Source organism: Thamnophis elegans, chromosome 8 (genome assembly GCF_009769535.1).
Source record: "Thamnophis elegans isolate rThaEle1 chromosome 8, rThaEle1.pri, whole genome shotgun sequence".
Classification (NCBI taxonomy): Eukaryota; Metazoa; Chordata; class Lepidosauria; order Squamata; family Colubridae; genus Thamnophis; species Thamnophis elegans.
The window spans coordinates 59,372,973-59,400,728 of NC_045548.1; the positions used below are offsets into that span (position 1 = coordinate 59,372,973).

General features: G+C 42.6%; 1 protein-coding gene across 1 annotated transcript; it reads right to left on the bottom strand.

The window, feature by feature from the left end:
* Positions 1 to 20,274: 20,274 nt before the first annotated feature.
* On the bottom strand, positions 20,275 to 21,198 carry TMEM74 (transmembrane protein 74). Its single transcript, XM_032222290.1, has one exon. The coding sequence runs from the start codon at positions 21,196 to 21,198 to the stop codon at positions 20,275 to 20,277; it is 924 nt and encodes a 307-aa protein (XP_032078181.1).
* Between the last annotated feature and the right edge of the window lie 6,558 nt (positions 21,199 to 27,756).

The following is a 27,756-nucleotide window of genomic DNA, read 5'->3' on the forward strand; positions in this document are numbered from 1 at the left end:
GACCAGTCTACTTTTATATCCTCTAGCATTAAATAATTTGCTTAGAGTATCCCAACACCGTTTTCCAGTGCAAATTTCAGATTTTATTTTATTCAATCTTTTACAGTCATGTTATTACAATTGGGAAAATCATGGTTTTGACAATACTTTTTTTGTCATGCAATATCTCTATACTTTAATATGTACTTGGGAAAAAAATGCTTGTTGCTGTTTGTAACAATGAATACATACCTTCAGGTGAAGTTCGGGCATTGCATGAATAATTTCTGAGTTTGATTTCTAATATCACCAGATAAAATAAGATTAGGGTAAATAATTTAAAAGGCATCTACCAATATTTGGATAATTGTTAAGAGTAGACAATGATCTACATATCATTTACAGCAGGGGTCCCCCAACCAGTGGTAGGATTCAGCCAGTTCGCACCACTTTGGGAGAACCAGTTGTTAACTTTCTGAGTAGTTTGGCAAACTTGTTGTTGGAAGAAATCATTAGGGCAGAGAACTGGTTGTTAAATTATTTGAATCCCACCACTGTATCCCAACCCCTGGGCCACAGAATGGTAATGGTCTATGGCCTGTTAGGTAGAGGTGCACAGAGTTGAAGTGAATGGCCAGAGACCGAAAGAATCTAAAACCATCCCCCAAAACTGGTCCATGGAAAAATGGTCTTCCATGAAACCATCGGTGATGCCCAAAAGATCAGGGATTGCTGATTTATAATATTCTTCCAATATACTGATATAAATAATTTATTTACATTTTTATTTATTTCTTCCTTTTAGTGATTTAAAGTTATGATGTAAAAGATGACCAGGCTGAGCTCAAGGGAAGGGTCAAACAAGTTCACATTAATGTCAAATGCATGAGAAGCAAGAAGTTCAGACAGTTTTAAATGAATACAGAAGTTTATTGCAAACTCATGCTCTCTACAAGTATCTGAACTATTAATGGTCAAAGCAAATTAGGAGTAGATAAGAGTCAGGAGAATTCAAAGTGGGCTGGAGTTAGATCTCGTGTGAGTGCGAAGGGATTCATGACTGATGCAGAGGTGATTTCAACTAGTTCGCTTGGGTGAACTGGTAGCGGTGGTTGCAGGAAGCTCCGCCCACCCGCCCTGATGTAACGCATGAACACTATGCATGCACAGAAGGCGGTGTGCATGCGCAGATGTAGCACATGCGCTCACCTTTGCCAACCAGTGGCGAAGGTAACTAGACTGATGACATGTTTAACTCTTCCCTCAGTTTACACTGGTCATTTCCAACATATCTTAACCAAATACAGGTAGTCCTTGACTTACAACAGTTTGTTTAGTGACTGTTTGAAGTTACAACAGCACTGAAAAAAGTGACATGACAGTTTTTCATATTTATGACCATTGCAGCATCCCATGGTCATGGGATTTACCGCAGATGCTTGACAACTGGCTCATATTTATGACACTTACATGTCCTAGAATCATGTGATGTACGTTTTGTGACCTTCTGACAAGCAAAGTCAACGGGGAAGCCAGATTCACTTAACAACTGTCTTATTAATGTAACAACTGCAGTAATTCACTTAACAAATGTGGAAAAGAAGTCATAAAATGGGATAAAACCCACTTTTCTATACAGCCATGTTTTGAATATTAGATATTTGGATATTAAATGTCTTATAATATTTTAAGCTCTGAATGTGCATATACAGTATATATCTTAGATTTGTTGGTTCTAGATATTCATTGGGTAAAAAAATACAAAACATTGTATTTTACTATGCTGTGTGAATCTCCCTGGTATTGAGATTGTTGAATTAGTTGTCTGCTTGATGTAAAGCAGTACCCACTGCTCCAGGAATGATCTCATTTTAGTCCCATAAAACTCTGCAGGATTTCTCTATAAAGCCATTTTTCCTTGGAGACAAGATTATAAACTGATATATCAAAATCAATATGTTAAAGCTTTCTCCACTTTATTCTTGTCAAGGAAAAAAAAATCACCTAATACATTTGTAGGTGCTAAATTGCTATTAAAAATGCAATAACGTTTGAAAAATGTGTATACTTACACATTTTCCAAAGTTGTTATGACTTTGGTTAAACCTTCTCCTCCCTCCCTCCCTCCCTTCCTTCCTTCCTTCCTTCCTTCCTTCCTTCCTTCCTTCCTTCCTTCCTTTTTTGCCTTCTTGATTTTATTCAACAACTAATATGACACATCCTCTCATGTTTTACCCAAGGCAGATGTTCAATTGTGTCCATGACAACAAAGTAGGGAGCAGTGTCAGTTCTACAGTCGAAGGTATCAGACTGTGTGCTTAATGCAATTTAGCATAATATTATTCGTGCATTTCAGCCTTTCAGCCTACTGTTTCTTTCTTTATGAACAGAAATATGTTCCCCCCAACTTTGAGCCTCTGACTACCTAGCTAAGAACCTTCAAGTCAGTGTGGTCTTTTGAAAATAAAGTTAAAAGCCACAGTGACTAGGCTCCTGCAGTGAGTGGATAAAAACCATTGACTAAATGCTTGCATCACTAAGGGTACCATATCTGGGCAGCAAACATCCAGATTATAATTCAGGGGTGGGCTGCTGGTGATTCGCACAGGGATGGTTCGGGTGATCCTCTAGCTAGGATTCTGCCCGGTTTGACGAACCCCGAAATACCACCCCTGGCTGGCTCCACCCACCCCACCCCTCCCGCTGCAGCCCTCCCAGGAGTGGCATGCAAGGAAAGTGCAGGGTGCGCGTGGAGGCTCAGGGAAGGTGAAAAACGGACCTACCGGAGGTTCTGGAAGTCCAGAAATGGGCCATTTCCAGCCTTCCAGAGGGCCTTCAGAGCCCGGAGAAGGCAGTTTTCACCTTCCCAGTGGCTCGAGGAAAGCCTCCGGAGTCTGTGGAGGGCAACCCTCCCCCCACTGTGGTGCAGGAGGCTGACTCACCATGGCCATGCCCACCCAGCAACAGGGCAGTGAACCCATTGCTGGAACTTTTGAAGCCCACTCCTGTTATCATTCGATGGCAGCACAGGGTTAAGCAGGGATTGTATCTCAGCCCAGGTATGGCAATCCTATCTTCACACTGGCATTGAACAAAAGGTGCCACTTCTGCACATAATTTCCTTGCTCTGGTCTAATTCTATCTCCATTGTAAAGTCTACTAGCTTTATATGAGTATGAGAATACACATATAAATCTCTGACAAAGGAGTTGCCCCCAAAATTCTACTAGTACCCCATTCTACTATCTAATGATGAAGTTTTAAATCAAATGCTAATCTGATGAGAGATTTTTAAAGATCCTGTATAGAAATATTCTGATATCAGCACGTTAGTATCTGTAACATTACTCCATGTGTAATACTGAGTAGTATGTGATGCTTCAAATTTTCTTGAATGTATAGCTACTGTATCTCCCTCCCTCTCTCTTCTATCTATCTATTTTTTTGTCCGTCCGTCCATCCATCCATCCATCCATCCATCTACTACCCATCCATCTACCCACCCACCCATCCAGTCACCATCCATCCATCCATCTACCCATCCATCCATCTACCCACCCACCACCTAAACCCACCCACCCACCCACCCACCCCACCCCACCCACCCATCCAGCCACCAATCCATCTACCCATCCATCCATCTACCCATCCATCCATCTACCCAACCACCACCCAAATCCACCCACCCCACCCACCATCCATCCATCCATCCATCCATCCATCCATCCATCCATCCATCCATCTATCTATCTATCTATCTATCTATCTATCTATCTATCTATCTATCTTTCTGAGCCATTTGGACCCATCTCCCACTGGGAGCCACAAAACCCCTTTGACACCTAAAACAAAGAGAGCACAGCATCTATTATTTTTTTACCTTTATGCTATGTATAAAAAAATTATAGTGTGTTGCATTTATGAAACCAATGAACAGCTACAGACAAAACAAATTTTTATTTCTGCATGCAACAAAAACGTTTTGAACAATACCCGGTGGGTATTGCACATTGGCAGTTATGACACATATTTTGCGTGACAGGGAGCCGCAGCAGAGGGATGAAAGAGCCACATCGGGCTCCAGAGGTGCGGGTTGAGGACCCCTGATTTAGACAGACAGCATGGCCACTGATCAGGGATGATGCCAGTTGAAACCCAACAATTTCTGAAGGGCCCGTCTAACCATCCTTGCCCTTATCAAGAGTTCCTGCACTTTCATGCAAGTAATATTCAAAAGGTAATTGGTGGGTTTTTGTCAGTAAAGGGATTTCCTTTATTTTACGAATTGGCATCCATAATGCCTTTCATCTTACTTTCCTCTTCATATAATCATCTTATTATCCTGGAGGAGAAGTAGCCTTCTTTAATCAATAACTTTCCAGCAATCCAGTTCTCGTAATATATCAGTGTTGTACATATTTAATTTCCTTGAAATGTCCAGCTGCTCTTTGGGGATCTACAGAGCTTCGACTAAGACCAGGAAGCTTTTGGCGTGAGGTTGCTGTTATAAGCCTGAGACGCCTCGTAATGTTTGCTCTCAGTATATCCATATGGTACTTTGGGAGTTGTTAATTGTGCAAAGGGATAAATGTGCTTGCCTGTATTGACATTTCCATAGTTACTCTAAGATATTAATATCATACTGTATGACTGCTGGAAGTAACTGCATTGGTGTCATTGTAGGACTGGGAGCTAAATTACATGTATTCCCCCCTCTCTGTTTTGAATGTATGCCAGTGATGGCTAACTTTTTCTGAACTGAATACCCAAAGCCCAAGCATGCAAACCTTCAAAATGCAATGTGTGCACTGCCCCCGCATATATGCCCCGCCCCTGCACGTGTGCATGTACTCCCAGCATGTGCCCCTCCCCCCACATGTGCATGCACACCCCACGTGCCACACCTTGTGCATGCATGTGCACCCTGCATGTGCCCCACTTCCCATGCATGCATGGGAGAGAGCCAAAAGCCAGCTGGCTGGCGGGAGGCATGCATGCACGCATGCATGGTAGAGCTGAACTGGGGCGACAACTCGTGTGCCATAGGTTTGCCATCACGGATGTATGCTATCGCTTTCTAACAGAAGGTTTGTCCAGCGTAAACAATGACAACCTTAAGAGGGGAAAATGTCTGACTTAAACTATTGGCTACAAGGACATCGCTACTTCGGCAGTAGGCAAGATGTGTAGCAAAGTATCTTACTAATGCATTCTCATCTTGCTGTCTTTCCTAATTATGAAGATCATCAGTAATGATGTTTTTATTAAATCTCCAATGAGCCACCAGACCTCACTTGTGAGGCTAAGAGCAGCTAGAATGGGAAGGGTAATTGTTCATCAGGGGCAGGAAAAGAGAATCCGGCATTTATCTCCCATTCAGTTTTATCTGAATATAGTTTCATTCTTAAGAAGTCTATTTCCTGACCTGGCTTATCTCAAAGAGCTGAAATCTGGAAATAAATACCAAAGTGTCCGACAGTTAAAATCTGTGAATGATATAAACATTGACATTCTTTCAGAATAATTATCAAATGCAATCTAAGCAAATACGTCATGGAGCTACATAAATTCTGCAAGTTCTGCGCCCAGCACAGATTTATTAAGAAAATTGACCTCCATATTCCTTTGTGAAACATTGTCTCCTCCTCCACTTTTTGTCATGAATTGTTGTTCCGTCCCTAAGTTATGTTTGACTTTTTACAACCTCATGGACCATAGCACATCAGCCACTAACCCCTGCTGTCCTGCACTGTCTCCTGGAGTTTGCCAAATTCATGTTTGTGGGGTCAATGACACCATCACACCATCTCATCCTGTGCCATCCTTCTCCTTTTGCCTTCAATATTTCCCAACATCAGAGAAATGAGTACTCTCTTGTCAGGGTTTGTTGCAGCAATCACATCCAGAAAGCACACACAGGTAGCCGATTCAGCAGGATTCATTAACGTCTCTTTATATATAATATAACACATGAAATAAATATACAATAACAAAAGCAGGTTTTCCAACGTGGTAGAGAGAAGAGATTGTAAGTGGGTACAAACATAAGCCAGGAAGAGAACAGTTTCAGTTTCAGTTCAGAGCAGCAGACTAGTTTGCTGCATTTGCACAGAAGTTAAGCTAAGCCCCGCCCAGGCTCCTTGCTGTCTCCTTGTTGCTCACATAGCAAATACTGTTTCAATTTCCAAACAGCCCTCATTGGCTGACTTAGTTGCTATGTCTATTCATTTGCTGACCAGTTACCATGTCTCTGCCAAGTCATTAACTCTCATGCACTGACATTTCTTCTCATTTGGTGGCCAAACTATTTGAGCTTCTGCTTCAGTTTCTGTCTTTTCAGAGAACAGTCAGGGTTGATTTCCTTTAGGATAAGCTGATTTGATCTCCTTGCAGACCAAGGGACTCTCAAAAGTCTTCGCCAGTAGCACAATTTGAAAGCATCAATTGTTCAGCACTCAGCTTTCCTTATGTTCTCACAAGCAAACATTACTACTGAGAAAGAAGGGCACAGTAGTGTCTTGTATGTTTTCCTAATTTTTGTCCTGGTAGCTACTATTTGGTCCAAGGTGAACGTTGACAATGGCATCAATTGGCCTACATCTTAAATGTAGATAATCTTCTTGAGACAACGGAGACGTTCAAAACTTTGAGCTTTCACCGTTAGGTGATTATACCAGTGGTACACATATAATATTGAAAAAATAATTCTACCTATCAGAAGGCAAACTGATCAGGGTAATTCCCTTTCTAGTGCATTATCTTTAATCATCCCCCCCCCCAATTTATTTATTTTAATATTTCTGTTCTGCTTCCCATTACTGGAATTCTCAACTTACAACAAACAGTGAAAAATATTCAATTACAAACAGTACCACAATTTAAAAGCATTAATTTTTCAGCACTCAGCCTTTCTTATGGTCCAACTCTCACAGTCATACATTGTTTCTGGGAAAACCATAGCTTTGACTATACAGATTGGCAAGGTGATGTCTCTGCTTTTTAATATGCTCTTAAATATCATGAATTTAAATCTCACATTGTTTGAATGCATTGCTTGGTTTTGATTAGGCAAAGTGGCTACCACAGAGTCAAAAAGAAAATCCTTGTCCCACCCATTTTGTTGGATTTATATCTTTAGGGATTGAAAGACACAATGATGTATAAATTTTAAAGGTGGTGGGAGGTGAATAAAATCTTTTTCAATCTGTTGGCAGGTATGATATCATGTATCACAGACCAGATTCTCTTTAATTGATAGGAATAGAAAGAAAACAAATGTTTCCTGTGTTAGTATCCAATACTTCATTATTATAATCTTGCAATGTATTTATTACAAGCCAAATGAAGAAAAAATCAGCTACTATCAGGAAACAAAAACATCCATAATATGCAGAAAGATAAAAAGAGAGACAGACAAAAGTATATCATAAATTAACTGCTAAATATATTCTGGTGTGAAGTGCCAAATTATATTTTTAAAGCACTGCTATCTTAGTACATAAAAAGGGACAAATATTTAAAATTCAGTTTTATCAAATGAAATGGGCTAAAGCACTGTTTCTCAACCTTGGCAGCTTTAAGATGAGTAGACTTCATCTCGCAGAATTCCTCAGTCAGCCTGCTCGCTGGGGAATTCCCAGAGTGGAAATCCACATATCAGAAAGCTGGCAAGGTTGAGAAAAAATGGCCTAAACTAACAAACAAACTTTTGAATTCTCCAAAATTCTTGATTAGGCAATGAGCTAATATAATTCTTCAGTCTGTTCAGAACTGAAGACGCTTCTTGGATGAGAAATGAAACATCTTCAAATGAAAAAACAAGAAAGTCCAGTTGCCTCTTGAAAATGCACCTTGGGGACAACCATGATCTGGATGACTGAGAATCTACATAGATGTCTCACCTGAATGGGATTGGTCCACCTCCCAAGAACAGTTGCAGGAACTGGATATGTCCACTTTAATGAAAAGAAGAACTAGGGGTGACATGATAGCAATGTTCCAATATCTAAGGGGCTGCTACAAAGAAGAGGGGGGTCAAACGTATTCTCCAAAGCATCTAAAGGTAGGACAAGAAGCAATGAATGGAAACTAATTAATTAAGGAGAGAACCAACTTAGAGCTAACAAGAAATTTCTTGCCAGTTAGAACAATTAATAAGTGGAACCAGTTGCCTCCAGAAGTAGTGGATGCTCCAACACTGGATACTTTAAAGAAGAAATTGGACAATCATTTGTCTGAAATGGTATAGGGTTTCCTGCTTGAGCAGGGGGTTGGACTAGAAGACCTCCAAGGTCCCTTTCAAGCCTGTTCTTCTGTTGAATGAGAACATTTCCCTCTTTTTGAATTGTCAACTTAATTAAAACTATCCATCAATAGATCCTAAAATGCCTCTTATCCTTTATGTAACTTCTTCTTCCAACCTTGTGATGATGTGTTCAGCATTCTTTATGAAATGTAAAACTGTGCAGACTGTAAATTGCAAAGGCAGGAAGGATGGAACTAACAATTTTAAAGTATTTCAGTGTTTTTGTTCTGTCTGAAAAATCTGCTTCAGTGGAAAGATGTTTCTGATATAGATTCAAATGTTGCAGCAATGTACACCTTGTAACCCACACTAGCAGGAACAACCCATTATTAGCATTATTAGAAAAAGTGTGATAAAAATTTATTTCCAAGAAAAAAGTAGATTTTGCCTTCAGAATAACTTGCCCGGGAGGATGCTTGAGCTAATTCTTAGAATTCTTTAGAGAAAGAATAAATACAATTAAATTAAACAAACATGTTAGGGAGGGGAGAACCCATACCCAAATCTCAAATCACTTTTACAATACTTCATTCACAAGCCAGAATTGTGCTCTACTCAAAAATGATGCCTTCAGATTAGAAAGAAGAAATGATCTTCCCATTTCATTGGGAGTCTGAAAAAAATCAGATCGTTGAAAAACCTATCAAGTGACTGTAGGACACTGAATCTTTATTCAGAGATGCACAAGGCTCCAGCAGTTAAATGACTGTCCTAGTTGAAAGCAAATGGACCGAATTCCATTCAATTCAGCACAAAATGTCTACTTCTGCTACCTGATAAATTATTCACGACAGCTATTTATACAGTGCAATACTGATACTTACCTGACGATTGACTTCTTATTATTGTCTTTAGAGGAAAACAAACTGAGAAAACAATGCCTTTCCTTGTAAAAAGCAGTGAGATGCAAACTTGGAATGCAAGCCCACGTGTAAGCAAAAAAACAGAAGCTTAATCACAGGAAAATCTATCCATGCTGGGGTTTAGGCTATTTTTTTTTTCATTTAAGTGTCTCATTGAGGCCCACGTAGGTAATACCACTTACCATAACTGACCTTGATTAATCACAACAAAGTAAGGAAGGTTGGATTTATTAGTGATTCAATGGAACATCTTTGTCTATAAAAATGGCTGTGTGTGTGTGTGTGTGTGTGTGTGTGTGTGTGTGTGTCTGTATGTATGTTCCAATATAACTCTGGAACGCCTTGAGCAATTTCAACCAAACTTGGTATACAGACTTACTCTCTGGAAATAAATACTGTGGAGATAATACAACTTTAAAACTACTCAGGGTGTGTGTTTTGTTACGATACAACCTGTTGTGCCTTAAAATGACGTCTACTGTACTGCCGTAAAATGGATTCTACTGTACAGCGCAGTGGAGTTGCCATGTAATGGCTTCACAGTACTCCACAAGGGGGCTCCCTCTGGTAAGGGGGAAAATCCCATATTAGAAATTATGTTTGGTCCGGACATTTCTCCCCTATAAATAAATACCTGGACAAGTCTGGGTTATCAGCACTAGTTACAAATAAACAAAGAGATGAAAGCCCAGGATGGTATATCTCACCTTTGGCAAATTTAAGATGTGTGGACTTCAGTTCCCAGAATGCCTTAGTCAGCATTCCCCATTACTTGGTTGAGGACTTCTGGGAGTTGAATAAAGTCCAACGGTATACAAGAACCCATTTCCTCTTCTTTTTATATCACAACCACAACTCTTTTGGATGGAGACACAAGCCCAAATCACCCAATGTTTTCAAGTGGGGATTTCAACGGAGCCTTTCTGGATGAAGCCCAACACCAACGATTAAACTGGGTAACTGTTGATGGGCAAATGTTTTGTACTAGACAGAGAAAAAGCGGCTTGCATATGGATTCCAAATACATCCAATTTGGGGAGATGCTTTTGTTCTGACCCCAGCTTCGTTAGAAAGCAACAAGCAAAATCTTGGACCTGGCAAAACCTCTTTTATTTACATGACTGTGAATTCCTTTCATTCACAGTCAGCAAGGCTTAGCAAACAGCCTTTCAGAGGAATGTTTATCCACACACACCTTATCTCATTTGGAGTGCTGCCAGATAACTAGTTTCCAAATGCAGGGCAAGGCTCCAGCTGCTCTTCTGCCTCACTGCTGTCTAACTCCTTCTCTGCCTCCGATGCAGAGCCCTCGTCTGAGCTTTTCTCAACCCCCAGGACTGGCCCATGTTCCTCCCCAACCGCCTCACTGTGCGACTCTGCTGGCTGCTGGCGGGCCACAACGGCTTTACTCATGAGTGAAACTTTACAGAGCTTCAGGGCAAAGCTGAATTCTTTCCATGGTCACCTTGTTTTGATGCCCCAACTTTCAACAAATGTCACAAAAGTATTGCCATTTCACTCTTCTTTGTGAAGTTGTCCTGCTGCTAGAACTGCTTTATTCACAAATCCTTGAGTTTGTCCCTTTCTATCTATCAGAGCAGGAACAAACAAACAAACCAAAAAAGATTTAAATGTTTCTGAACCAATCTGTCTTAAGATACTAACTCTGACTCAGTTTCTCCTGGCGCTCTTAAACATGCACTGAGAAAAGACATTTTTTTCTGGCTGGGGTTTGGGAGATAAGATATTTTGGGGAACCTGGAACTGAATCTTAGCAGATGTTCGCTAGAAAAATTGAGATCCCACTCCTCTTTGGGGCAGCTACAATAATGTCATTTTTTTCCATACAGAGAGAGGAAAAAACAACAACTATCATGCCACCAAATCTTGAAAACAGAATGAGAGCAGCAAATTAAAATAAAGCACAATTGTTCTATTAATTCCAGGCTGCAAATGGATTCTATATACTTGTAACTTTTAATGGCAAACACCATCAATTGAAAAGCTATGTGTACATAGAACAGTAGACTATGCAAAAACTTGAGTTGATAGGTTGGATTTTCACATATTGTGGAAACACAGAGATGGTCTTAGCATGGTTTAACCAGCTCATCATATTAAGCCACACTATGGTTAATTTGATTTAGGTCTAGTATATGAGCATACTTGTGACTTTGTGCAGCTAGGTTCAGAGCTTAGTGTGAATTTGTTTTCCTGTGTTCTTATAATTCTAATCATAGGATCACACAAAAATGAAAGAGGAAGGTAAGGTTTGTAAAACAGAAGTTTGTGTATCTGCTTTTTCCAACTGATTTCAATTCCCAGCATTTAAATAATTCAAAGTTACCACACTGGTGAAAAATGGTGTGTGTAATTTAAATTATGCTGTTCTACTGTAAGTTAAGAAAGAAGATATGCTGACAACAAATTTTTAAAATGTTTATTTTACACTTCCACAAACCACGATTCATCTTTTTATAAGGCATCATACATATGGCAAAAGAGGTAACAATAAAACATGTTTTTGCTTTTCAAACAGAATTTAAACTTTATCAAACAGAACTGCATGGGTTACCACAGACACTTTCCAAAAAAGAAAGGTGAAAAATGTTTAGGAAATTATTAGTGGTCACTATAATAAATAGGGTTGAAAGTGATTATCTTATCCTGAGGCAGACAGACTTGAGAAAACAGAGTAGTAAGGATAAATTTACCCTGGAGATTAGAAATAGAGAGCATACACAATGACCACAAATTTAGAGTAAATTAGGCAGTATCTGCATAATAGAGAGCATACACAATGTCCATAAAATTACAGTAAATTATGCAATATCTTTCTGAGAGTCAATTATTTTTCTGAGAATATTTTTCATTGACTCTCAGAAATAGTGCTAATGACCAGATGACTGCAAGGAATATAAATCCCTCCATTCTCCACCATTCATTCAGAACTGAAGAAGCTTCTTGGATGAGAAGCAAAATGTCTTCAAGCAATGAAAGTCCACTTGCTTTTTGACAAAAAACGTCTTTGGGAGTATATCAAACACGTTTCAAATTTAATAAAAACTTTGATTACCCAAGTAGCTTGATATCAAAAAACAAACAAACAAAAGGGTTTTAAGTCTCACTGCTCACACCATGTGCAATGTAGCCAACAACATGCTGAACAACTGTTTTGTGTTCAAGAAGCTATCTCTCTAAAGATCTGGGTACTATTTTTTTCTTACTGCCACTTTTTCAGATGATTACTCCTCCCCCCCCCACCAACCCGCCATCCTGGGCCCAACGTTTGGGAAGCCAGGCTCTGCCTGTCACAAGCCAGAACAAAGGATGTGAGAGAGAGGAGCAAAATCTCCTTAAAAAACCTTGGTCCAGCTGGCCCAGCTGGTAGCACCTCATAAGGGCCCCTTTTCAGGGTTACAGGAGAAGACGGTCAACGGTTTTGAAGGCGGAAGAGGGCTTTATGGCCCAACGACAGATAAAGCGGTAGAACCATCATCTAGGAGAAGGGAAACTCTGATTACAAAACCTCCATTGCCTTGTGGCTATATCCACTACTGGAAAAGGCTTCAGGAGTCAACCTCAAGGCAAAATCCGAAGCTGGAGTTTGGGACGCAGTTCGTGATTGTGTACTACCACGTTCTGGTAACTCCTGCGATGCAGCTGGAACCAATCGTATCGGCTCTGCCGTTCCATTTGACTATTTCAGCGACATGGAGAGGGGGGATCTGCTGCTTGGGTAACAGTCTATCCTCCATATTAATCTACCCAGGCCTCGTGCTCGGAAGAGGACACTCCAGCTTTACCTCTTTCCAGAGCATGATACCATAGTCTTTTGAGACTGATGGATGGCAATGATGACTCCTCCCCGCCCCCCATGAAATCTCAAATCCTTCCCTTAACCCACTTCTCCTTCCTTCTAGATTGTGCTGTTTATGGAAAATCTTATCGGGCTTTCCAAACAACTGTCAGCCACTGACTATATGGTTGCTGGCTTGTAACTCACGGGATGGTTAAAGACTGACAGAGGGAAAAAGCCAACAAAACCAATTCAGAATTCATGAAAAGCTTCTAGAGAAAACATGAATCTTGATCTTGGTAATGTAAAAGGCTCTTTGAAAAACAGAGTTCTAGATAAGCTTGATAGTTTTGGTGCTGGCCAACAGGATGTTGGTTTTATGGTATTTCTACACATGCATTATGTCTGATGATTGTAAGCCACCAAGAATCCATGTAATAGAAACATTGAAATATATAAAATTGTTCAAAATATATAAACCTTGCCTCAAAGCTTGAATTTCCTCAAGCTTTAAAATAGAATACATTTTAAAGCCAGGCTACGACTGCCAAATAATCTTGAGTGTCATTTTATATGTTTGATAGTATATACATTATATTGACCCTCTTTTAAGAGAAAAGGGCATAATGATGCTTTAACATAAATCAATAAATTTAATTCTGACCTCTTAAGAAATATTCTATCTTTGTAGCCTAGCTAACTATCTTCAAAGCAGACCCATAAAACTGAATCCAAGTAAAGGACCATTAGAAATTCCAGGAACAAGCTCTTGTTTAGTCATTTGCCATGAAATATACCGACACAGCAGGTAGGTTATAGTAATCTTAGTGAGTCAGTGCAGCAAACAAGATTGCTCCTGAATGTTGGCAGTTTAAAAATGATGACATTTCTGATACTTCTGTTTCTTCAGGCATTTGTGGCAAGGAAACAAAGCAGTTCGATTTTTCATAATCCTGGGACTTATCTTGTCCAAAGAAACCCAACGATGGCTTTATAGCCATAATACATGGCTACCTTTTATTGTCTTGCTTGTGAAGATTTGACTGCATTAGATCATACTTTTGTATGATCACAAGAAGCAGCACTAGATGTCGTCTTTCCCATTTCTTCTGACACACATGAAGGCGTGTCTAAGACTCAAGGCCTGGTTAAAGAGGCACTAATAATCACCATGATTTGATTGAACAAACATCTTTCAAAGCTAGTTTTGCTGTGGACGATTTAACCAACAGGTATTTAATATGAGTTAGTTCACAATTCTTATTCACCTAAACGCATAAGACTATGCTACCTCTCTTTATTTATCCAGCTTGTGTGAGCTTCTGGGTATGTTCTGACATTATACGGGTAACCACAGTCCCATAAATATATATTTCTTTGTTCTTTCTGTTTTAAACTAAGCACATCAAAGAGCAGCAATATGTTTAAGGATACGGTATATGGCTGCATATGCAGCTGTATTTAAGGCTGTATTATGGTAGATATCCCTAAATAGCATCAAAGAGATGCAGAAAATTTTAAAATTTTACTTTTATCCAGATAGAAGTAAGCTAAAATTATCTACAGCTTCTTTCTCCAAGACTGTGCAATTCTGAATCATGCTGTATCACATATCCTGCAATTAATTTTGGAAAAAAAGAAAAGCTCAACTACAATTCTCTTTCAGCATAAACAAATTGAAATAAAATCAGGCAATAGCATTGGGGAACATGTGGCGAGAGTTTTATGAATGCAAAGTAACAAATTTAGTAACACAATAAATCGATATTATCAATAGACCTATGCAACACCACTTGTGTTTAGCCTGATGAAAAGCTTCAATTGCAGAAGAGACATAATTACCTTTACCAAGTTTGACCAACGCAGTGAATCAAACTGTGGTCTACTTTGTTGTGTGAAGAATATTACTATATTACTTGATTTGCTTGTGTGGAGTGGAAACCCCCAGGATTTCCAGATCCTTAAAACAAGCCTGGAAGAAAATATGGCCAACATAGCCAACTTTAACAGAAAATTAAAAGCCAATACACTTACAATCATTCTAGTATTTTAACCACTATGGCACCCTCTTACGACAGTGCTGACTCTACTGGTGACGGATTCTGGAAAGTAAAAACAGTACAGCACAAAAACCCAATCTTGCAAGGCTTTGCTTACATAATAGCTTGAGGAATTAATTAATTAAGAGCTGAGGTCGCACAGTGGTTAGAATGCAGTACTGCAGGCTACTTCTGCTGATTGCTGTCTGTCTGAAATTTGGCAGTTCGAATCTCACCAGGCTCAAGGTTGACTTAGCCTTCCATCGTTCCAAGGTCAGTCAAATGAGGACCCAGATTGTTGGGGGCCATAGGTTGACTCTGTAAACTGCTTAGAGAGGGCTGTAAAGCACTGTAAAACAGTATATAAGTCTAAGTGTTATTGCTACCACTAACACATAAACTGTGTATTTTAAACCACTTTTTAAATGGGTAAAGATCAGAACATTTCAAAGCAGCATTTTCAACCTTGCCAACTTTAACATGCGTGGACATTTTAATGCCATTTGGAGAATTCTGGAAGTTGAGGTCCAAATATCTTAAAAGTTGTCAAAGTTGAGAAACACTGATTTAAAATGATATATAAAACCTTTTACAGCCCTCTAGTCACTTATCTTTTCGCATACCCAGACTGCTATCCTTTGAGAAGGATGCTCTACTATACTGCTCCAACAGAAATAAAGAAATAAAAGTGTGGTGGTGATAAATAGAGCAGAAGACATTCCAATTCAGCCCTCTTGTTTTTTCCATTTGCATCATCTTGACATCTCATGTCAAGAATCCATTTTGCTTTGGGAAAGGAATCATAGCCAAATGCTCAGAGGCTGCCAGGATCAAGAAGAATGCCTCAGTGGGTTGCAGAGGGATCAAAGTCCACTTTTCCGTGTGTATCCTCTATTAAATTAAAGGGAGTTGGTACACTTAATGTTGGAAATATGCAAATATCTGTTGGCTGCCAAATCACCGTCCAGCCAACTCACAGAGGTACCTGGAAAATGGTCCAGTCTAAAGTGTTTTAGAATTATGAAACTAATTATACCACCACCTGGGCAGCCTGCTTATGCCGTTTGTTTTAAATACCAGCACACTTTCATAGCATGACATTTGCACGGTTCGGTTAAATAGCCTGATTTAAGTCAGGTAGCTGGACTTAGAAAGCTTCAAGAGATTTCCTTTGTCCCCCTGAGCCCTGGGTCCTGATCTACATTAGCTGGCACTCTCGAGCCCTTTGTACTCTTGGTTTTTGTTGTGGCCTGTTGGCCATAGGCCCCTCCAGCAGCCAAATCAGAGGAGGAGGCAGCCTGTGAATCAGGGTCAGCATCAAGGCAGCCTGAGAGCTTCAAGGGGGAAGAGGAAACGGGGCTGGCATTTCAGGTTTAATGATATGGGACTAATTCAATAAACTTGGCACATTACATGATGATTGCAATATTAAATGATGGAACATAAGATATCCCACATTCAAAACTCCAGATTATCCATTATTCCTTTTTAGTGAGCCTATCTCTGGCACCACAAATAACCATCTATTATTTCAGAATTAAATAAAATACATCACTCCCAAATCCAAAATTATACAAAGCTAAGCTAAAAAACTTTCCAATAAACCATATCAAAAACTTTTTCAGGACTCACAGAAATTATAGTTGTTCAGACTTGTCTATTTTGAATTATGCCAGCATATATCAAGTCTGGTCTAGATATGAACAGATAGCTTGTGCTTCAACACATGATGTCTTGCTATTAAATCTAGCAGTTCAAAATAGTACTAGCAATAACACTGGTTTATTTAGACTTAATGTTCCAACACTGGAAGTTTTTAAGAAGCTGATGGATAACCATTTGTCTGAAGTGGTGTAGGATTTCCTGCCTAAGCAGGGAGTTGGACCAGAAGACCTCCAAGGTGCCTTCCAACTCTGTTATTCTATTTCTGTTTACTGCTTTATAGTGTTTTACAGCCCTCTCTAAGCAGTTTACAGAGTCAGCATATTATCCCCAAGCTTGGAAGGATGGAAGGTTGAGTCAACTTTGAATCCGTCAGGAATCAAGCTCCTGGTTGTGACAGAGTTAGCCTGCAAGACTGCATTCTAACCACTGGCAGTTTATTCTATATATGAATTACTATGTGCATCCATAGGGACATGGTGGCTCAGTGGCTAGGATGCTGAGCCTGTCAATCAGAAAGGTCGGCAGTTCGGCGGTTTGAATTCCTAGTGACGTGTAGCGGATTGAGCTCCCATGACTTGTCCCAGCTTCTGCCAACCGAGCAGTTTTAAAGCATGTAAAAGTACAAGTAGAAAAATAGGGGCCACTTTGGTGGGAAGGTAACAGAGATCAGTGCACCTTTGGCATTTAGTCATGCTGGCCACATGACCACAGAGACGTCTTCAGACAGCGTTGGCTCTTTGGTTTTGAAATGGAGATGAGCACTGCCCCCTAGAGTCAGGAACGACTAGCACATATGTGCGAGGGGAACCTTTATCTTTTACCTTTACTTTATGTGCATCAATCAGTTAGTTTCTAGTCCTTTGTATGTAGAACAAAACCTGTGTTTTCTAGGCAGAAATATTGGGATGGTAGAGTGGGATAGAGCCAAAGCAATGGATGGCAGGAGCCACAACAGAGAAGGCACTGATAGGATTATGGGAAGGTGACTGGGTGGATAGTTGCACAGCAGTCTTTGACTTCAAATCAACATATTCAATTAGCCTGCCTGCCCTCTTTTCCTTACCTCCCCTTACTGCCATCACAAATGTCCTTGGCTTAAAGCACAGCATAAAGAGAGGTGGAAAAAAGAAGGTAGCAAGAAGATTGGTGGGTGGATTGGTGCACAGGCAATGTGGAAGAGGGGAGAAGTGCTCTAATTTTGCTCTACTTGCCCTATAAGTTTTGCCTGGATTTTGTTTCAGCTGTAATCTGGAATGTCTAATTTATTCCAGGTTTTCTGCCAGACAATATCCCAGCCAGAAACTTGGCAGAACTTCCAAGAAACAACCTGTTTGCTCCAGGTTCAAAACAAAACATGCTTTCCATTTCATGCTTATTTTAATGAACATACAATACAAATTGGATACAATCGCCCTTGTAGTAAGGGAAATCCCCTTGATAGAAATATATCAAAACTATTATCTAGGCAGAGGGCAGAGAACTTTCTTTAAGTCCTGGGAAGTTAGATAATAACTGAAAGTGCCTCAAGCAAACAGTTCTCTGATCCACTGGAGTATAAGGAAGGAAGGGGAAGGGATAGCACAACCAGGCTTACAAAATCATGTTATTGTACCTTCTCTTAATAAAGTATAGTTCTAAACTTCCTGTAGCCTTTTCTGATCTTGTCTACCGAGGCTTGGCTGACAACCCAATCAAAGTCAGTTAAAGAACCAACAACTGCATTTGCCCAAGATGCTAAGTTGAACCTGGGCACCTAATCTTAGAATTGGGACAACCGACTGAGATCACAGAGCCTCTATTTCACCTTACCACCAGACCTCCAGCATAAATTTGCAATTGAGTAAACTTCTCTGGCTAACTGATTCTCATTCCCAACTGTTTAATACTTAAGTGTTTAGTTTCCTAATATTCAATAACAAGTTGAGTTCCTGTACCTTGAATTATCTTATGCCCAGTCTTCTGAACAATGGAGAACCACTCTTGACTTTCTACATAAGCCAGCTTGCTCTGCAATGATATGGTGTTAATCAGGGATGGCCTCTTCATTTATTTAAGAAACTATGAAATTGAACCGAGGACCCATACAACACATCAGGGCCACTGACAGAATCCAGGAACCAAGAATAGCTGCTAGAATCCTAACAACCCAACAAGAATCCTAACAACCCAACAAGACCCACAATATCTTGCCTAACTATTCACGTTGCCTCTTCCATTTCCTCCAATGTCTTCAGCATTATAGTCGGTCTAGATATAGATTCAAGAGCAGCATTTTCATTTCCCCAATGCCCTGAAGTGGTTCCACAAAACTGACTTTGCAGCTCATAATAAATGCAACTCCAACCTGGCCTTGAAAACCTGTCTGATAATTACAAGAATAGCCATCATATTGTAATGGCTAAGGCTCTAGACTAGGGTTAGGAGACCCAAGGTTCAAGTCCATTCTCAATCATGGAAAACTCTGTAGCTGAAATTGGAGCAAGCCTCATGAGGCCGATGATGTGGGGAACAATTGGAAACTGGTCCTGGATAAAAGTTGGAATATTAATCCTATGAATAAGTAACTTAAGTAAATAAAATAGTGGTTGAAGTATGATAATGTAGACCAGGGATCCCCAACCTGTGGGCCACGTGTCCATGTGGGTGGTTGGCCAGTCCATGTGCATGTGAACCACTACAATTATGGTGTCACACAGCCATGTTGCTGTGAGCATGGCACAGGCGCTAGCATCACTGTGAGCACATACTCCCACTTGCACCACTGTTGACCTTCATGTGCATGTTTGAACTGGGCCTCAAGTACCCACTCAATGCTGGCATGAGTGGGTGTGCTTGCTCGCAGCCCCATTCGCATGCATGAAGGCACCTGCCCCTCCTCCCTTGGGCTGCCAAGCCAGAAGGGTTGGGGAATTCTTATGTAGACAGTTTGATGTGGTATCACCCTGCTGACTATCACGATTCTGAATGAAACTTCCTTCAGAGTTCACATGGTTGGAAATTCACCATAGCTGGTTTCTATGTACACCAAGACAGCTATATGTTTTCTATAGACAGTACAGGTAGTTCTCGCCTTATGACCACAATTAAGCCCAATTATTTCTGTTGGTAAACAAGGCAGTTGTGCAGTGAGTTGCATCCTGTTTTACAACCTTCTTTTTGGCTGCAGTTGTTAAACATCCCTGCAACCGTTAAGGGAATCATGCGGGCATTAACCAAACTTGACTTCCCCCATTGACTTTGCTTGTCAGGGAAGATTACAAATAATGATCACGAGAAAACAGGACAGGGCAACAGTCATAAATACATACCAGTTGCCAAGCGCCTGAATTTCGATCACGTAACCGTGGGGACACGGCAACAGTTGGTGAAAAAATGAGTCATAAATCTCTTTTTCTTGTAACTTTGAATGGTGACTAAAGGAATGGTTGGAGGCCAGCGACTACCTGTTGAACTTACTTTGAACGCACTCTCTTTTCTTTCCCCCCTGCATCAAATCATACACCTTTATAATGCAAAATTTCCTTTCATGGGTTGGCAAAGGCGCTTTTGTCAGTCAAAGGATCCTTTGCTTCCATTTAATGCAAATTATCCCCCTATCCCCATTTTTGCTGCTTCAAGGCCAGGCTAACTGGTTACAGCAAGAGCTTCCTCTTCCACAAGTGATAACTCCATATTATCACTTGTAGAGGATTTCACTCGGAAATTGAAAGATCCATACAGTTTGGCTGACTCCTTGGAAGCTGCAAATCGGTTCCTCCTGTAGAGTTCTCCTTTCCACATCTGCATCATCAGTAAACTGGACAACACAACGCCTCCCAGGGTCAACAGGCAGAGCCCAGCAATTACACACCGATCCAGGTGAGCCCCAATCCGGGCACTCTTCTTCTCGAGGCGCTCCATCTCCCGTGCTGCCACTGTGTTGGGATCCACACTTACGTCTCTGGGCACCACATAGGAAACGATCACCAACAAAATCCCAACGACCAAGAACAAGATGGCACTGATGAAGCTGTAATCAATAGATTTTCCGCCAGCGGCTTCGGAGCCAGCATCATCCTCTTCCTCGGAAATGATGGAAGGTGGATCATAGGGCCATTCTGAAGGCATCTCTGTGTCAGGGTCAGGATGGGGAAGGAACTCTTGGTCTTGGCAACAGCTACGATGGGCAAGGCTCCCCGGGTGATTTAGGTGGTTGGTGTTTTCATCCACGCAGGTGAAGGACGTCTCTGATTCACAGCAACAGGCATTTTTGGATGCAGTCTCCTTCTCTTCCTTTGAAAAGTTGGAGCAGGGGAAATGACCGGTTGTCGTAATTTCTGGGGACAAGGATGATACCGCAAGGAGGGCGAGAGAAGGCTGAGCAGGATCTTCCAGTTCAGCCGCTTTGCAATGCTGCTCGCAGCATTCAGCAGTCGTAACTAGGAATCTATTCTTCGCCCCACTTTCATCAGGCTGGCAGGATGGAGCGTGCAAACTCCAACCTACACCGTGGCACTCAGCAGATGGAGCTCCCTCTCTGGCGACGTGCAAAACCTCCATACATGCCATGAGTGCTGCAGAGCACAGGTCCAATGGACCATTTACATCTCTAGTAGTTTTGGGCAAGTGCAGCCGGTTGCCACTTCAGGGGTGGTAAGGGGGCTTCACCCGCAACTTCTGACCTTTGGCTCCCATTTTGCTGGCTTCCGATTCAGTCGCCACCACCATTCAGTTAAACAAATGTACTTCTTTTTGAGCCTGCAGTTGCCATAGGAAGAGAAGCAGCAGCTTCATGGGTAGATCTGTTGTGAGACAAAGGAAATGTAGCCAAACTGCAACAGAGATTATAGAGTCATTACCCTGATTTTTATCCAGTGTCTCTGCAAGTGAACCAATGTGAAGGCTTTCACCAATCACTGAAAGCTAAACTCTGCTTATCTTAAACCAATTTAGCAACTCTAATCGGCTTTTAGAAATAACCCTTTGCAAATTTTGGGGGGAAAAAAGAAGAAGACAGCTCAGTCAACACAGATCCCTCACCACTTTCAACACTCAAGGGCAAAACCCATCACCCCCCACTGCAAAATGCCATTCCAAAAGGGCAAAGTCAAACTTGGCATCTCACATTCACCCAGACTCAAGTGCAAAAATCTAATCAGAAAGGAGCCAGCAAATCCCGCCCTGCTCAAGTCACCCAGGATCTGTTTTCTCCAGTGGAAATCTGAGCATCCCAGGAAATAAAAAGAGGGGGGGGGAGAGAGGGGAGAGAAGGAGAGAGAGAGGGAGGCAGGGGGAGAGAGGGAGGGAAGGAGAGAGAGAAAGGGGGAGAAGGAGAGAGTGGAAGAGAGACAGAAAGGGAGGGGGAGAGGTGGGAGGAGATAGAGGAAGAGGGAGAGAGGGAGGATAGGGAGGAGGGGAGGGAGAGAGAGGGGGAGAAGGAGAGGAAGAGATATGGAGAGGGAGGAGAGGAAGAGGGGGAGAGAGAGAGAGAGAAGGAGAGGGAGAGAAGGGGGAGGAGAGAGAGAAAGAGAGAGAGGGAGGAAGAGGGAGGAGAGGGGGAGGGAGAGGGGGGAAAGGGAAGAGAAGAAGAGAGACAGAGAGGGAGGGGAGAGGGGGAGTTAGGGAGAGAGACGGGGAGAAGGAGAGAGAGAAAGAGAGATGGAGAGGGAGGAGATGATGAGGGAGAGAGAGAGGGAAGCAGAGGGAGAGAGGTGGAGGAGAGAGAGAAAGAGAGACAGAGAAGAGGGGAGAGGGGGAGGAGCTAGAGGAAGAGTGAGAGAGGGAAGGAGGGGAGGAAGAGAGGGGGGAGAAGGAGAGAGAGGGAGGAGAGGAAGAGGGGGAGGGAGAGGTAGGGAGAGAGAGAGAGGGGGGATGGAGAGAGGAAGACAGAGGGAGAGAGGAAGACCAGGGAGGGAGAGGGAGGAGAGGGGGAGGGAGAGAGGGGGCAATAAGGAGAGAAAAAGCGATGGAAAGGGAGGAGAGGATAAGGGGGAGAGAGGGAGAGTGGGAGGAGAGAAGAAGAGAGGGAGGGAGGAAGAGAGAGGGAGGGTGGGGGAGGGAGAGGGAGGGGGAAGGAGAGAGGGAGGGGGGGGAGAGGGAGGAGAGAGAGAGGAAGAGAGAGAGAGGGAGAGAGGGAAGGAGAGAGGAAGAGAGAGGGAGGGAAGGAGAAAGAGAGAGGGAGGGAAGGAGGAAGAGAGAGGGAGAGAGGGACAGGGAGGGAGAGAGCGAGCGAAGCACTTCCTGGCATCCCATCTCCCAGCCTCCGATCAGAAAAGCCGCCGGTGAAATCATCACCAGGCGAGGCTTCCAAGGGGCAGCTCTCCGCTTCCCTCCAAGCGCAAAGAAGAGAAAGCAGCGAGACGGACCAAAGCGGCTCACCTGAAACGGAAAGTCCCCGCCGGTCGGGATGAGGCGGAGGGAGACGGGGAAAGGGAAGCGCCGGGCGATTTTTGCCGCTCCATCCAAAAGCCGCGTCGACCTTCCCCCGACGCGTCGCGAGCCCCGCCAAGAAGCGATTGGCGAAGCTTCGCAGTTTCCCATCCGAGGGGGTGTCCGCCTCCCCCCCCTCCAACCTCCTCTTAGCGCGCGGGGTAGAAATCCCGTCCGCTTTTGCTCTTTTAGCTTCAGTGCGTTTTTTCTTTTACGGTCAAGACCTAGCAAAGGGGCTAAAGCCCCATTTCACCGGGTGACAGGAACATTGCGGGGGGGGGGGGACCGTCCCGGGGGCTTAGAAAAGTAGAGATAAAACTCCCGTCCCTTTGAATCTCCAGGCAGCGCCCGATCAGCCCCTTCCTGCCCTCTTCACGGACCTTTTCCAGCGCTTTGGCTCCATCGGCGGGGGTGGGAGGGGAAGCGCCGCTGCCCGTCCCCGCTGGCTCCACCGGGACGCAACTTGTTGTCGCGGGTTTCCTCCTCCACGCGCCTCCGTTCCTCCTGCCTCCCTCGAGGCGAGGAGCCGGTTGAGAAGCGGGGAAACTGGGATGAGCCGGCGGGGCGGAGCACTCGGGGCACTCTGGGAGATGTAGTCCCGCTGCGCACGGCAAGGCCGGCGGCATCGGAGGTCAGGTCCTGGGGTTCAAGCCGCGGTCTAAGGAGGTTGCTTCGGGCTCGGTATCCTTCTCTTCCCCCTCCCCCCTTCCTGCACGGTTTCCACATCTAGAGAAGTGTATGGAGATTCTCAAGTCATCCAGGTCATGTTTGCCCCAAAGGTGTTTTTTTTTTCAAGAGGCAACTGGACACAAGAAAGTCCAGTTACCTCTTGAAATTAAAAAAAAGGATCTTTGGGATATCTTTGGAGAAGTTGCTTCATCTGGAGGAAAGGAAGAAGGGACACTTGCCAAGGAATTTTTCAACCAGAGGAGAATGCCACTGAAGTAGGGGTGAAATCCAGCAGGTTCTGGAGAACCGGTAGCGGAAATTGTCAGTAGTTCAGAGAACTGGCAAATGCAACCTCTGGCTGGCCCCAGAGTGGGGAAGGAATGGAGATTTTGCAGTATCCTTTCCCTGCCACGCCCACCAAGCCACGCCCACAGAACTGGTAGTAAAAAAAATTGAATTCCACCACTGCACTGGGGAAGAGCCTAATGCTGGGAACGATTGAGGCAAAAGAAGAAGCGGTGACAGAGAATGAGGTGCCCAGATGGAGTCACTGAAGCAGTAAGTGTCAGCTTAAATGGACTCCAGGGGATGGTAGAGGACAGGAAGGCCTAGAGCAGTGTTTCTCAACCTAGGCGACTTTAAGTCCTGTGGACTTCAACTCCCAGAATTCCAGGATTCTGGGAGTTGAAGTCCACAGGATTTAAAGTCATCAAGGTTGAGAAACACTGGCCTAGAGGAACATTGTTTGTGGGGTTGCGATGGGTTAGACATGACTTCGCAGCTAACAACAACAACAACAACAATAGTTAGTTCTTGACTTACAACAGTATCTTTAGCGACTGTTCAAAATTACAATAGCACTGAAGAAAGGTACTTGCGATTATTTTTTCACACTTGTGGCTGTTGGGTCAAACCTATGGTCATGGGATCAAAATTCAGAGGCTTGGCAATTGAGTCCTATTCATGACGGCTGCAGTATCTTGGGGTCACACAACCACCTTCTGCAACCTTCTGTCAAACAAAGTTAATGGGGAAGCCAGATTCACTTAACAACCATATTATGCACTTAAAGTTTGCGGTGATTCACTAAGCAACTATGGCAAGAAAAGTCAGAAAATGGGGCAAAGCTCACTTAACAAATGTTAACGTAGAATCATAGGGCTGGAAGGGTCCTTGAAGGTCTTCTAATCTAGCCCCCTGCTCAAGCAGGAGACCATATACCAAGGCTATCAAACTCCCAGCCAACAGGCCAGCTGTACCAAAGGGGGGAAAATGTTCCCATATGTCATCTGACACCACCATGATGATGTGAGTTTGATACCTCTGCCTGATACCTTTGCAGGTTTTCAAACTCTTATTGAAAACTGAAACCTCCAGTGATGGAGTACCCACAACTTCAGGAGACAAGCCTTTCCACTGATTAATTGTTCTCACTGTTGGGGAATTTCTCCTTAACTCCAGTTGGATCTCTCTTTAATGAGACGTGAAGGCTACCTTCTTGACCTGCAAGATTTCCAGATCTGGTGGACTTCAGTTCTCATGATGCCAATCCAGCATTGGCATTGGAATTACCATGACCCGTCAAAAGCGCGAACGTCATAAGCGCGCCGACAACACCGCGGCGCTAAAACCGCAATTTCAAAAGCGCGCCGACAACAGCGCGCCGACAACAGCACGCCGACAGAAGCGCGATTTCATTTAAGGTAAGATTTACAGTTAGGTTTAGGGTTAGGGTTAGGTTTAGGGTTAGGTTTAGGGTTACGTTACAGCGCGCTTCTGTCGGCACGCTTTTGTCGGCGCGCTTTAGGGCTAATTAGTCGCTCATTCGTCGCGTGGTTTTGTCACCGCGCTTTAGACACCGCGGTTTAGTCAGGCGCGCTTACAGGGTCTGGAATACTATGCAGAAGTGAAGAGTACCAGGTTGGAGGGGGAAGATTCTTTCATTGGCTTTTCATTAAAACTCCATAGCATTTTGCTCTGGAGAGGTACATGGTGAAAAAAATCTGGATTTGAGGAGCATTTAATTTTGTTTAAAAACCTGAAGATTTTTATTGAGAGGAATTTTATTAGGATACCAGTGCTTATAGAAAACAACCAGATTTAGAATAAAATTCTTTGAGCATCATGTGGGATGGCTGACAGTGTAATTCCATACAGATCTCTTTGCATCAGTGATCAGTCAAAGAGTGGTAAGGTAAAGGTTCCCCTCACACATATGTGCTAGTCATTCACAAGGACAGTGCTCATCTCCGTTTCAAAGCCGAAGAGCCAGCGCTGTCCAAAGACATCTCCGTGGTCATGTGGCCGGCATGATTAAATGCCAAAGGCACACACAACACTGTTACCTTCCCACCAAAGGTGGTCCCTATTTTTCTACTTGCATTTTACATGCTTTCAAACTGCTAGGTTAGCAGAAGCTGGGGCAAGTAACAGGAGCTCACTCCGTTACGCGGCGCTAGGGATTCAAACCACTGAATTGCCATCCTTCTGATCGACAAGCTCAGCATCTTAGCCACTGAGCCACTTCAAAGAGTGGTGGGAACCACAAATTAAAGCTACACACAGAGAACCAAGCATGTTTAAGATACAGAAGTGGGCTAATTGCCTCTTTCAGCTTATTCTATTCCCGTGAGGCTGAAACGGAAACTTCAAGAGAAACTACACTGTTTGCTCATTGGCACAAGGAGCTTATATCACAGAAAGAGGGGAGATTAAAAGGAAAAGAAAGATGAATTGGAGATATTCATCACCTTAGGAACTTTTGGCCACCTGCACAACCTGATAAAAATGTGCCAGTCTTTCTCTCTCTTCTCACTTTGTTTTCAAATTGTCAGTAGTAAAATACTCTGGCCCATTTTAATGCTTTGTTATAATAGCATACTTTTGTTCTGCCGAAGATGTGGAGGTGGTGAGAAAAAAAAAAGAAAGCATAGCAACACAGAGCTTTGTGTTGCCACAAATAAAGCTGGTTAAAAGATGAATCAGGCAATGGGAGAAGGAAAAAAAGTTTGAGAAAGAGCCAAAATTCTCTCGTTTGGCTTCTCACAATTTTGAGGGGGCTTCGCAGGGGCTCACAGGGACACTCCCCACTCACAGAGGACTCGAAAGATGGTGTGAAATGACTCCCTGTGCATCCAAAAGGCAACAGATTTTTCTGACAGTTCACAGTATCACAAATGCAAAATAGCTGCAGAGGAGGCAGGTTACAAGTTCAGCTGACAGTCATTAATTGAGAAGGTGGAGATTTTTTTTTGTAGGGTTGCTAAATTACAGAGACAGAGCAGGAGTTCTGTCTTAAGACTGATGGCAGGTAGCAAGAAGAACAGCTCTGTGAACAATTTGGGATTACATTCTTTCCAGGCTAGGTGTCAAGTCCTGGTCATTGAGTCCAACTCCAGTTTCCCCCGTGTTATGATCTTTCTGGCCACAGTTAAGTAAATCACTGCGGTTGTTAAATTAGTAACAGAGTGTTGAGTAAATCTGGCTTTCCATTGACTTTGCTTGCCAGAAGGTCACAAATCATGATCACCTGAACCTGGGACACAGCAGCCATAAATACATGCCAGTTGCCAAGTGAACAAATTTTGATCATGTGATCAAAGTCGAAAGTGAGGGAAATGGTCATAAGTCACCTTTTTCAGGGCCATTTGTAACTTCGATCAGTCACTAAACGAATGGTTGTAAGTTGAGAACTGCCTGTAGTTCTTCCAGGAACTTCCAAAGCATGGTTCATGTAGACACGAGGTATCAAGCTGAACATCATCAGGTAGAATTTACCTTAATTTCTCAGTACAAATTGATGAATCAAGATAGATTTTGCATGAACTTTCTCTTTGAGCTGTCCATGGTCCTGATTGCATTCTTGATAATCCCTACATCCAACTATAGGCTCAGAAATCCTTCTGAGATCCAGAAGGTATGTCTCAAAAGTAAATAAATGTTTGATCTCTAACTAAATGATTTCCAAAAGAAACTTACCTTTGTTCTGTAAGTTCAAAGAGATTCAAGACTGTTCTTTCTGCTTTGTAT

Coding starts and splice junctions, on each gene's coding strand:
- TMEM74 (XM_032222290.1), bottom strand. CDS start 21,198: ATGGCATGTATGGAGGTTTTGCACGTCGCCAGAGAGGGAGCTCCATCT.